Genomic DNA, 13,630 nt, shown 5'->3' with positions numbered 1-13,630 from the left:
GGAACTATTTAACCTTGCCTTCGCTAAGAAGGCTGTGAGAAAATGGGAGTTCTGTGTACCGGTATTTTGACTATATGGAGTAACTTGATCTTCTCTTTAGAATCATTCAGTGTGTATCTTTGCCAAATTATCAAATCTGAAATGTTTCTTATTTCTGAATACCGTAACATTGGAGAAGACTATGAATGTCGAATTCAGATGTGCACCAATAGAAATGCGTGGTTCCTCTTAGGTCGAGGAACCGTTACAATATTTCATATTACGGCCCTAAAATATAGGGTCGGTTGGTGTTTTTTCCTACCTTTCGACTGAATGTCAAATCAGGACACTGTTTTTTTTCTTCGTATCATGTTTCGTTTTTCCAAGGAGGTCAAAATAGCCTCCTTGGTTTTTCCTACCTTGCCTAACCCAGGCTAAAAAGGAATACAGGGAATTTCCACACGGCACCATCCAACAATAAGCCTCGTTTATGAATCATTCAAACATATTGACTCGACGTTAAAAATAACCATAAGGTATCCGAGTATCAGACTAATTTGTATCCTTTACGCAACGTTGGGTTTACAAGACAATGTTCTGATGATCCGGAGTTGTAGTTTCACGACATCTATACCCGATTATCAAAGACGTGACATTTGTCTTTAATAACGTTCACCACACTGACTGTCACAGCGTTATGCATTGAAATCTATACAGCCTTACAAGTCATTGTGTAGGTTATTCGAAATCACCAACGTAGCACAGTTCAAGGGACACCTGGGTGACTTGGGACTTGTTGAGCTTCAACTGTTATAGCGCATGGTAACGCTAGGGCTATGGCTATGGCATTTAGAGGCGAGATGAAGTTGAACCTGTATAATAATATGTAGTGTACATTAGTCATTATAGATGTAGTAAAATATCACATTATCAAATCATGGTAATGTACTTTTAATTTTATCGCCATAATCTGTACTTAGCGTATAAGAGCATAAACGTACAATAAAGGTCTGTCATTCATTCATTAAAAACTCTCAGTATTTCACAGAAATATCAGATCTAAGATTTCTTGTTTGTATTGTTTTACCCGTACCCCCAGGTGGCTTTTCCCTTGCTACGTGACTACATGTATATAAGAATGCGATTATTTCTTATGAATATCAAATTCAGCAGAAAACACTTACTACTTGTTTCTACGCCGTGGTTATAACTATGCATACACTCAGACTACGTGCGAGCTGGCATTTTCATTTGGGGGATTTCTGGCTAGAGGAAGGCTGTGTAGAAAGCGCTGTAAAATGAGAAAGCCAAAGAGGGAGGAGGACTGAGTTTCCATGGGCGCCAAGCCTGTATCTCCTCAAGACGGATGTTGGGAAGATTCGTATCGACACGGACATGAATTGTCTCAGCGTACGGAAGTAGGAAAAGACCAGAAGAAGCCTCGTTTACTTCAAGTTCTTCTTTACTCTGCAGAATGGATGGATTGTAGGTGAGTGTCTAAGATGTAGCCGAAGACTTTTCTTGGACGTCTTCGTAGAGGCGCGACTCTGGCATGGCGCACTCGGGTCTTCTGGGTTTGGCAGTATTGTTGTTATGGAGTGGGGTATGTTGTGCGGGCTCCTACCCGAACCTGAAATGTTGCTGTAAGACTTACATGCACAATGGGAGCATTACGGACAACACCACCCAGCTCACTTGCTACCCAGGCTGTTCCTTCCGCTCCATTCCCAAACCGTTGCCACTAAGTCTGGAAAAATTCATGCTGTGGCATCAAAATATCGCAGAGATCACGACGGGGGACTTTCCACCTCTCGAATCTCTGACGATGCTAGCCATCAAGTGGAGCCAGGTTGTGACTATCCAACCAGGATCGTTTCAAAACTTATCAAGTCTGACAAAACTCCAAATCTTTGGGAACAAGATCAGCCGCTTGGAGGCTGAGACTTTCAGGGGACTGGCCAAGCTCCAAATCCTGGACTTGGATGATAACCGGATACGGTACGTTGATGACGCGGCGTTTGCTGGGCTCGCTGGACTGCGTAAGCTGTCTCTGAGTAAGAACTGCCTGTCCAGCATTCCGCGGGGGACGAATCAGTCACCCCGGCAGTCTCTCGATCTCACGATGACGTGGAACCCTATCACGTCATTCACAGGAGTTGAAGAGTTGAAGCACATCTTACGTCTGGTTCTGGCTCAAAACGGGATCCCGTGCGACTGCAGGCTGCGGGAAATGAAGGAATGGATGTACATAAACAAGCACTTGCAGTGGACCATCGCTTGCGTTGATCCAGTCACCGGATTGTACAAGAGAATCAGATGGTTATCTATGAACGATCTGAAGTGTGCCTATGATGTGACTCTGTCCGGACACTCCGGGGCAGGCAACGTTTCTTTCACCTGTCAGACAGACTGTCATGAGGGTCTAGATCTGACGTTCTCGTGGATTGCTCCAAATGGAGACCGTTGCTCGTCAAGTCACGAGTACTCCAGAACCTACACCGACGTGAGGGAGTCGTCCTGTAAGGGATCGGTCGTCACCAGACATGAAACGAGGAGAACCTGCTACTCCGTGTTGGATATCCCAGCACTTGGCCACGGAATGGAAGGCACGTACACTTGCCTAGTAACGTCTCGTCACTCTGAAGATGCAAGTGCATTCGCCGTGCTCACTGCCGCTGCATTTCCAAGCGAACTTCAGACGGCAACACACGGGGCAAGCACAATAACGTACACGAACGTGTCTCAGCCCCTAACGACATCGAGATATGCCACGAACAAGAGTGTCGAAACGGAGAGCGCAGCTCGTCCTGGTCCAAAATGGTCTGCGATCGACCTCATCCTAGTTGGGGTGACATCTTTTGTTGGATGTTCCGTTATCGTTGGCGTGATAGCTGCTTGTGTGGGCAAGTGTAAGGGAGCCCGCCAGCAACACAGCGCCGATAGACAGAGAAATGCTGCGGCCGAGAACACTGACAAGTTCTCAGGGACGAACTCAGCCAGAGGAGTCACCGGCGGAAACAGCGACCAGTTTTCGGACACAGACGGAGCAATTGGATGTATTTGTGAAAACAATGACCAGTTTGCGGACATTGAAGGAGACGAAGAAAGCTTGTACGAAAACGACGACCAGTTTTCGCACACAAAGGGAGGACAGAATGAAAACGACAACCAGCTCTCTGATGACGATGATATGAGCAAGCACTCACCCAGGACGATCCCTCATAAGCAGACCCGTGAGAAACCAGGGGCGACATATTTTCTGGCCAAGGCCGAAAAGGCCGTGCAACTTCGCAACCGGGGTATCATGGCCAGAGCGAAATCGAATAGACGCAAAATCAGAGGTAAAGTGTTAACCGTCCTGGCAGAAGTCCATGCTCAAGCACAAGCAAGCGGTCACTATGACAACAAGAACGCTACGTTATCTTCGAACGCCGGGGCATCCGACAGCGGTCACTATGACAACGAGAGACCAATGCCGGATCCGGTTACAACGGCTTCAGAAGCCCCCAAACGAAGCGATGACGGCAGTGACTCAGATCAAGACTATATGACGCTCCCTAACCAGTCTCCAGGAGACACTGGGGTTGGAGAACAGAGTAAACAACATGAGAGTAAACACGGAGACAGAAACACTAGTAATGCATCTACGTCTGCAAGTGCTGATTGTGTGTCAGACAACGACTATGTAACGTTTCCAGGAGAGGAAAATGCTGACAAACAGCAAAGAGGGGCTGAAAAGAAGGAGGGGCAAACGACAGACATTGCTTCGTTTTACGCAGAAAACGACTCTGATCATATCTATATGACGTTGCCTCAGACAGACTACCAAAACGGACAAATGTCAGACTTAGACACTGTTGTGTCAAGCGCAGAGGACAACTCTGATCATACCTATGTGACGTTGCCTCAGACAGAATGTCAAAACGGACAATTGTCAGACTTAGACACTGTTGTGTCCAATGCAGACGACAACTCTGATCATACCTATGTAACATTGCCTCAGATAGAATGTCAAAACGGACAAGTGTCAGACTTAGACACTGTTGTGTCCAATGCAGACGACAACTCTGATCATACCTATGTAACATTGCCTCAGACAGACTACCAAAACGGACAATTGTCAGACTTAGACACTGTTGTGTCAAACGCAGACGACAACTCTGATCATATCTATGTAACGTTTCCTCAGACAGACTACCAAAACGGACAATTGTCAGACTTGGACACTGTTGTGTCAAAAGCAAAGGACGACTCTGATCATATCTATGTAATGTTTCCAAAGACAGAATGTCAAAACGGACAAGTGTCAGACTTGGACACTGCTGTGTCTAACGCAGAAGATAACTATGATCATACCTATGTAACATTTCCTGAGACAGAAAGTCAAAACGGACAATTGTCAGACTTAGACACTGTTGTGTCAAACGCAGACGACAACTCTGATCATACCTATGTGACATTCCCTGAGACAGAATGTCAGAACGGACAATTGTCAGACTTAGACACTGTTGTGTCAAACGCAGAAGATAACTATGATCATACCTATGTAACATTTCCTGAGACAGAATGTCAAAACGGACAATTGTCAGACTTAGACACTGTTGTGTCCAGCGCAGAGGACAGCTCTGATCATACCTATGTAACGTTTCCAAAGACAGAAAGTCAAAACGGACAATTGTCAGACTTAGACACTGTTGTGTCCAACGTAGAGGACGACTCTTATCATACCTATGTGACATTTCCTAAGACAGAAGATGCTGAAGAACAGCAAAGCGACACACAACGTCGAAACGGAGAAGTGTCAGACTTAGACTCTGTTTTGTCCAACGCAGACGACATTCCTGACCATGAGTCCGTGACATTCCCTGGGACAGAGCTTAGGAGAAGAAGCATCAGTTCCCGCCAAGACCATGACTAGGTCGCAGGTCGAATGCGGGAGCGAAAACCGTATAACAACTGTAGGAACAGTGTGAACTGTGTGGAGGTAAATTTCTGCTCCCTCAGATGTTTGCTCCACGGGGTGGAATTAGGGTAAGGCTTATCCTCCACCGGTATAGTGGGAACCTCCAAGCAGTGTCAGGGCAGATATTTGGCAGGAGCAGAAATTTGGCTTGACACCGGGACTCATGTAATATCCTCAAAACAACCACTTTGTGTAGCCGACGGAGCGTGTTACAAATTTGCGCAGAATCCAGATTGATTATAACCCTCCCGTATCAGTCATTCAGGAAATGTCGAGCCTGCGTCACGAGCTGCTTTGAACACTGTAAACACATTCTGAGTGGCAGACTAATTCATAACCTTTATGAATATTACTTCTCAATGGCTATAGAGGTGCAATATTACTTCTCAATGGCTATAGAGGTGCGAATATATACTTTGTAAAGTCAGGCTTTGTTGTTGTTTCCCTTAATGTGAATGTGCGTAAGAATGGTTTTTAGGAAAGGTGAAACACATGTATCAATGTTATACACTGTTCAGTGTATATATAGAAGGGCTGATTGATATTCAAATTTAGAAATGTTATAAAATCAGAATAAAACTTGCTGAGTCTAATTGTGACGTCTTTAGTGTGATTATGAATAAATTCATGTTTGAATACTAATTTTCTTATCTTCATTCGATTCATGTCCTATAGGGATAAGTAGAGGCATATTATAAATGGTTATTAAGTGTAAATAACGACAGAATTTTTGATACAAATCTAAAACATGGGTTCTAAAACTACTCTTCTTTTGGTGATCTTTGAATATATAGGTTGAGATGGGCGTGTTTAAACGCATACGAAAAAAAATTATTCAACCTAAGATAGGATAGGTTTGCCTTAAAAAAAAAGCTCCATGTAAGGTGTGTGTGTGGATCACTTGCTACATGTATACAGTATCTAACGGTGCAATATAACCTTAGGCGCCAGGGTAGCCGATCGATGTGCTTAATTTATGCCACACCATCTTCTATAACGAGATGACGTACCTCCGGATAAAAAACAATAATAAAGAGTTTGTTTATCATACCATTTTCTGTGTGCTATAACTAGATCTATTTCATAACATTTGTCGCAATGATGGGCTAGCTATAACTCATCTCATCTGTAGATGAAAAAGGAAAGAGACAAATGTTGCCTTTACAAAGCAAATTTTATTTCATAAGCATATTGCAGATATGTGTCCGCTGGCGTGGTGTAAGCATTTAGCTTTACTGTCGACTTTAGTCGAAAATAATGCCGGACACACAGTCTCCAGATCAGACCTTTTGGGAAACCAAAACGCACCGTTATGAGATTGTTTTATTATTAGATACGGTAGGTAATTCGGAAGAGGAGACATAGACGGCCAGACAATGCCCAGTTATCTTTACTTATCTAAAGGCCATCTAGACTTTCTTTCGTCGACTGCCCCGTTTTCAAATCATACTCCATATCTTTGCCAATTTTTACTATTTGTAAGCCTTTTGATGTGTCCGATGGAGACTACCCGGTACGTGGGTACACCCTAGAGACCGGTGTGGCCTCCGACTGCCCCATTTTCAAATCATACTCCATATCTTTACCAATTTGTACAATTTGTAAGCTTTTCGAGGTGTCTGGTTGGAGACTACCCGGTACGTGGGTACACCCTAGAGACCGGTGTAGCCTCCGACTGCCTACTTTTCAAATCATACTCCATATCTTTTCAAATTTGTACTATTTGTAAGCCTTTTGAGGGGTCTGTCGGAGACTACCCGGTACGCCCTAAGGCCCGATGTACCCGCTGACTGCCCCCTTTTCAAATCATACTCCATATCTTTGCCAATTTGTACTATTTGTAAGCCCTTTGAGGGTTCTGTCGGAGACTACACGGTTCACCCTATGGCCCGGTGTACCCGTCGATGGACTCGTCGATCCAGGTGCGCAGCTCGGTGACGCGCGCGTACACGGCCGGGTAGTTGGTGAGGCAGTTGGTGGAACCCCAGCTCACGACCCCCACCAGGTTCCACGGACCGTTCGCCTCCTTCTGACACACCAGGGGGCCGCCGCTGTCTCCCTGTGAGGAGGAGGGGGTATCAAGTTGTAAGTTACAGATAGTTAATAACTTATCTGTGGCCGTTTTAGGGCCTTGTCACACTTGTGCGTATATTCAAGTGCGCGTGAGTTGCGCATTAACATTTTGTTTGGTCTGAGTAAAGTTTGCGGGGAGAAAGTTGTTTTCTACTTTGACTCACTGTTGTTCAGCCTAGTGATCGAACCTAAGAAATCACTTCTTCTGCTGCAAACTTAACCTGAACCAAAAACATGTTAATGTGGAACTCATGCGGACTTGTATATACGCACAAGTGTGACAGGGGCTTTAAATACGTGCATGCATAGTATCATTCTAGTGATGCCGAAGAGCGACGGATGTATCTCGGAACTCCCGGATGAAGTTATATCTGCATATTATCCAGTTGTAGACATTTAATTGTCTTCAAACATGCATGCATAGATGGGTAAAATGCCCAAAGAACACAAAAGCTTCATTCATCTAATAGCTTTCAACGGAATGAACTGTTAAAGTACATCCGATCTTACTTCAAGACATTAGCGATGAACAGGAGTGGGTCAGATGTAAAGCTCTAAAATCAGCTGCACGAGTGATGCTCAAATAAAAGTCATAAAAACAACAGATAATCATGAAATAAAGACTAGAGTCGTTTAACGTCGCGGGTAATTTTTCTCCGTAATGCCACTGGGTGTCTGACCTGGCAAGAGACGGAGCCCTCCGCGCCTGCGCAGATCATGCTGTCAGTCAGGGTGGAGCTTCCCCAGTAGTTGGCGCATGCGTCATTGGTCATCACGGGCAGCTGCGTCTGCTGAAGGGTGTCTGCCGAGGCCGAGCCTGGAAATAGAACACACAATAACTTTATATTCGTATCGCTTCATATATATGTCACTATATGCTTACTTGATGTAGCCTGAGTACCAGCCTCCGTAGTGACCGCTGGCTCAAAAAAATTCGCTTGCTAACCAAGCGAATTTTTTTGAGCCAGCGGTCACTACGGAGGCTAGTACTCAGGCTATACTTGATGACGTGCAAAAGATTTTAAAAATTGATATACAACATATAATATTCACGCAATGATTTAGGATAGGGTAGACGTCAAAGTTGATTTGCTCAACGGGGGCAAACTGACTCAAACGGAGGTGCCAAGAACAACCCAAGACATCGAGATGCATCGACTCTTATTGAGGGGATGTTACAACTCGCAAATCTACACGCAGAACACTTAAAAAAGACTCAAAGTTGCACAATGTAGCCACTGGTAGCATTTTATAAACTGGTATATTATGAAGTGGCTATGGATATTGTTTGTCTGAAGAATGGATGACTTACTGTCAGTATCGTCCCGCCCCCACCCCGTGGTGTAGCAGGTCATGGAGGAGGTGAACTCGTCAGACGACTCCGCCAGACACACCGGCTTCACGTGCTCGCCCAGGACCGCGGGGGTCGCCAGCTTTATCAGGCAGATGTCGTTATTGAACTGAGTCCTGTTGGAATAGAAAAGAGGAAAGAAATGCTGATGAAAAACTCGCTATTTTTGAGATACATTCTACGCAAGTGAGGTCAATCAGCCCACTGTCTATTGTTCTATTTGAACGTTTCATGAAAAAGTCACAAGGACTTGATAAAATGTATACATGTGAAAGCGATGATGATATTTGATGACTTAGGAATGAAAGAAATGAACTCAAAACATGAAATGAAAAACTGGCCATGCAAAATAGAAAATCATGACCATAGCATGTCCAGAACACGAGGTATCAAAACCGGAAGTTCCGCTACAGTATCTTTGAAAGTTGCTAGGGAGCTCAACATCTTATCAAAACCTTCGAACATACCAAATATCAAGACAATCCGTCCAAGCATTCTCGAGTTATCATGTTCGCACACAGACAGACGCTCCTGAAAAATAACCTTTTTGGTACATATGATTGCAACCTGTTTACTGAAAAAGGAAAGAGGTAAGCATACAGAAATAAAATGGAGGTGGTAGCGTTAGTAAAACAAGTTGACTCTCGTACCCCGAGTTGTACTGGCTGTGGCAGATCGTGGCCTCTAACTCGATGGTCTGAATGTCCTCAGAGTTGCTGCTCCTGGAGTGTTCTCCCAGCACGATCTTGTGGTAGTTAGGACTGAAAAATATATAGTTTTGTTTTCTTATTTGTTCATTTTTATGTCCTGAGTATATATGTATAGTGGTGGCGTAGATATAAGTTTGTAAACTTGAGTGCGGCACCACTACGCCTGTATTGCCAGCTCACCTGAGTTTTTTTAAAAAGCACACATAAAGAGTGCATATTTCGTAACTTGTATGATTTTGTCACTGTTAAAAAGTTTTGGACAGATGTTTCATATTTTGTGTTAAATAATTAGGTTCTTGAATACTGCACCTGTGTCATGCATATCTGTATTTTTTTGTTTGAAAATCAAACAAAAAGAACGTGAAGAACACAGCAGGTTGGTAAATCCTGTTTCAAGTGATATTTCTACTAAACATGTGGAGTTTCAACTTATTCAATCATCACAGTTGGCCATCCTTAGTCCTAGAGTCCTATATAAGTACTATTTATGAAATCAATTTCAATCATTTTGGAATTAAGCGTTTCATATAGCTATAGGCGCATCATTGTGATTTTACCCACCTAGTGTTATGTTCTATGTTATTCAATTTATGACTGCAAGGTGGCAACAGACGTTAAATTATGATATTGTATTGTTACATTATTGACTGTGCTTTAAAAAAATACAATAAGCATCTAGAATGACAGGTAGAAGATGTCAAAATCATTTGACAGGAGCAAACGTTAAAAAACTATGAACAAAGGTTCGACATGTATCAGGCACTCAATTCCCCCCCAGCGCGAAATCAAAACCACGTGAACTTAAATGCATTTCAGTATCCCAAACGAACTTACAGCGGGTTGCAGTGGTGGGCGGTGAGCACCCAGTTCTCGTTGATCAGTGAGCCCCCGCACACGTGGGACCCGGATGAAGACTGCATCGTGATCTGCCATGGCCAGCTGTGCGCACGCGCAGTCTCTCCGCCGACGATACGCGACGTGCTGAAGGGTGTGACGTCAGGAACACCACAGGATCCTGGGAAAATGATCTGCCGTTATTTTGAAAATGATGGAAATGGGACAAAGATGCCTGTCAGTCACAGTCAGTACCTAATTCATTGTTAAAAGTACCATTTTTATGTTAATTTTTAAGGACTGCTGTGATTATCATAGAAACAAATTTAAAGAAGGTCGGAATTCCCAAATACAAACTTCGTTAAAGATTTTTAAAAAGTGCATGGTTCTCTTTCCTTTCTGTCATAAGCATACATGGTTGTAAACAAGTATTCGGCTATAAAGCTTAAATTTGCAAAAGATAAAAAACATTAAGTGTCTACCAAGTTTAAGACCCACAGTAGTATAAAAAGTCCCTGTCACTGAGCTAGTACGAACCTTGTCCCGTTGACGTGGTGGTGGTGGTTCTGGTGGTGGCGGCAGTGGTAGTGGTACCGCCCGATCCACCGCCTTCCGTTATCTCGTAGTCAAAGCTGTAGATTTGGCAAAGGAAATTTGCTTTGATTCGAACAAGCACAATAATTTTGTGACTAAAGCTGTGAATGGCAGCAAGTCTTTTTTGTTTGTTTTCAATGATGTTTTTTAGATTAATGTCAATGTTGTCCACACACACACACGCGCGCGCATAAAAGCGCAAGACACGTTAATAAAGTTTCCATTCATTCATTCATTCATTTATTCATTCATTTCATTCATTCATTCACACACACACAGACAGACACACACACATACACATACACACAGACACACACACAGACACAGACACACACATAGACACACACACACAAACAATACATACATACATGCATAGATATACATTTATATATTCGACAACTGCTTGTCTAGTATTCATGTACAGCATTTTCAAACTTGCTAACAGGCATGTAATTTATCACACCATTGGAAAATTGGGATCAATGAATTGCAAATGTCCACTCAACAAAACCCCATATTTCGCCATGTTCATTTTATAACTACCACGCGTGTTATAAAAGGTGTGTGAGTACCTGAATCCCTTAGCCGTAACGCTGTAGTCGCTGGAGAAGACTACGATGATTTCGTTCCTACTCGAGATGGGGCCGGGGGTGTTGGTGCCACAAAACTTTCCTGAAAAAAAAATCAAATATAAAATATAAAATCTGGGACAATCGGGCTGTGAAATCGGAGAATAGATTTAACACATATTTCATATTTCCTGGCTTCAAAGCTAGATAGATATATCATTTGATGATGCCGTTTATAGAATGGAAGGGCCGATGTTTCCATCTTAAATCACAGTTGAACGTACCCAAGGAAATGCCTCCATCGAAGATCTCCAAGGCGTCATATGCGCACTGGTAGTGATTTTCAAGAGCAAAGTCCGTGAACTCCATCGCAACCTACAGGAAACGAACACAAAAAACTCTCCGCAACTAGAAACGGGAAAGAGACGAGGAAAGCAAAAGGAAAACCATTGCATCACTGCGCCCAATGTATACGTGGTCGAAACGTTTTAGTAAAACAAACCTTCCCATGGTCACAATGAACCTATTTGCAATATGTAACATTACAAGTTGTATGTGCAGGGAAGTTGCCCATGTAGCTCATTTTAACAATAGCAGTGAACAGTTCAGTAAGGCTCGATGTCCCGTCGTAAATATTGCATTTCCTCGACTCCTGGGCCCAGAAGCTGGTTCGCTGTAACTGCTAATCAATTGCACAATTTTGCCACACCTGTATTTTCACGTTCTCCGGTATATAATCTATTTAGAACTAAGATCTTTTGTTACCAACTGGGAAGTTAGGTAGATAAAGTTACCTGTTGTCCGGTCCCGGGAGACAGGACGTAGTTACAGCGGGCGTTGTTAGGGTAGTGCTGGGGGTAGTTTGGGGACGAGACCGTCCCACTGGACCCGGACACTGTGTCACATGTTTGCGCTGTCGGGAAAAATCAAATGAAACACACATGTCAAAACTCTTCTTCGATATCGTGGGTACATGTGTTGGTCTTGTAACTACGTGTAACGAGTTGCTTCTGACTTACGGCGAGGTTAAATTCATTTAATTGATGTCGTAGAATTTTCAAGCAGGCTGTGACGAACCGACCACCGACATAGTCGACACGGATCTAAGATGGCCGTTTTTTTCATTACAAGACAGTTGAAGACAAATACACGGCTATCCCAAGAATGCCATCAAAATATTTGATTATTGAATATATAACATTAGTGAAATTATAGTGTGAATAAAAAAGTAAGGAAAGGCCAACTACTGACTGAAAACAGGGCAAATGCTAAAAAAGACGACTACAAAAGACTGATAAAGGAAGGAAACATGTACAAAACATCAGCCATTGGATAGTTGTCAGATTTCCAAGAAAAATATCAAAATGTCTCAAATTTAAATTCCTACCTATGGCGCTTGCAGCTCCTGCGATGATCAGCAAAACCTGCAACATTGTCTCAAACTCTGATGTCGGCACTCAAGAGCTGGCAAGTTTGCAGTCGTTGCTTTCGCCAAAATGGCATGGAGACGTCGACGACTGTCCGGCATTATATAGACCACCAGGACAATAAAATGATATTACCTGTTGTTATTGTGGTCTGATTTAATTGTCCACAGCTCTTAAGACTGATGAAATTGGACCCAATCATCTCTTGAGAGGATCCGGAGTAATTTCCTTTTTCGTGGGCTAAATATTGCGACATAACAATTTCAACACTAAACTTGTTCCATTATTTCAAGAATAAAAACACCATTAAACCAGTGGAGGGATTCACGTATATGGATAAGTCTCACATTCATAAATCTAGGGTGGGAAAGGTGAGATATTGAGGGTAAACAGCTTTATACAACGTTCATATCTTAACTTCTTTTCAGACATTCCTTGTCTGCTTAGAATCTTCCTTTTTTTTACATCTTTAGTTGATTACCAGAAATATATTTTCAATCATTGAAAACTCATACGTTTGCAACAACTGGATTTCCGAGAGGAAAAAGTAGCTCCAATGACGTCAATTGTGCATTTATGACGTGCGTCTCTTGTACGAAGGTACTTGTATTAAGAGCCATCAACTGCCATAAATATCTAAAATTGGATGTAATATCATAGCTTGTGTGCAAGTGTATGCTATATAATAATTATACAGCCAGCACTTGTGCTACAAGTGCTTTTGCGGATCCTAAACATGAAGTGTATTGTTTCAAAATTTCCATAACGTTGAGATTTGGTGTAATTATACTGTTAACAAAGTCACTGAATTTCTCTAGTGCCTTTCAACATGGGAACCGAACAGCCTGGAAATGGCGTTCTGTCAGAAAGGTCAATAAACTCTGTCACGGTGCAGTGTGCATTTTCGTCGCGCTAACACCAAATGGAATCAATTGGTTATGGAGTAGCGGGAAAGGAATAAGCCTGCAAATGGCCACATTTGGCAAATAACAGGGTTAAACTTTGTCTTCTTTATAAGTGTGTTGGGTTCTTTATCGTAATACAGACAGGACAGTAGAGTGCTGCCAAGGATAGCACGTGTGCTTCTAGTCGTCTTTATTTGCTATCTTATTCGCAGACAATATCGACAA

At 42.8% G+C, this 13,630-nt stretch overlaps 1 protein-coding gene across 1 annotated transcript; it reads right to left on the bottom strand.

The window, feature by feature from the left end:
- Positions 1–6,097: 6,097 nt before the first annotated feature.
- Positions 6,098–12,571, bottom strand: LOC136422632 (chymotrypsin B-like). The gene is made up of 10 exons (XM_066410460.1): positions 12,461–12,571; positions 11,868–11,986; positions 11,358–11,448; positions 11,077–11,176; positions 10,448–10,542; positions 9,911–10,091; positions 9,017–9,127; positions 8,328–8,482; positions 7,696–7,832; positions 6,098–7,001 (listed from the first exon to the last, which is right to left on the bottom strand). Exons 1-10 carry the CDS (start codon positions 12,504–12,506, stop codon positions 6,825–6,827), a joined length of 1,212 nt encoding a protein of 403 aa, XP_066266557.1. The 5' UTR covers positions 12,507–12,571; the 3' UTR covers positions 6,098–6,824.
- Positions 12,572–13,630: the final 1,059 nt, after the last annotated feature.

This window comes from Branchiostoma lanceolatum, chromosome 17, assembly GCF_035083965.1.
Source record: "Branchiostoma lanceolatum isolate klBraLanc5 chromosome 17, klBraLanc5.hap2, whole genome shotgun sequence".
NCBI lineage: Eukaryota > Metazoa > Chordata > Leptocardii > Amphioxiformes > Branchiostomatidae > Branchiostoma > Branchiostoma lanceolatum.
The sequence above is the reverse complement of the archived record's forward strand: the minus strand, read 5'-3'. Positions and strand labels throughout refer to the sequence as shown.

Excerpts from the sequence above, each read along its gene's own strand:
- LOC136422632 (XM_066410460.1), bottom strand. The coding sequence starts at position 12,506 with ATGTTGCAGGTTTTGCTGATCATCGCAGGAGCTGCAAGCGCCATAG. Across the intron at positions 11,449-11,867 it reads CTCCCGGGACCGGACAACAG|GTTGCGATGGAGTTCACGGA; the intron begins GTAACTTTATCT and ends CGTTTCCTGTAG. Across the intron at positions 10,543-11,076 it reads GTTACGGCTAAGGGATTCAG|CTTTGACTACGAGATAACGG; the intron begins GTACTCACACAC and ends CCAAATCTACAG.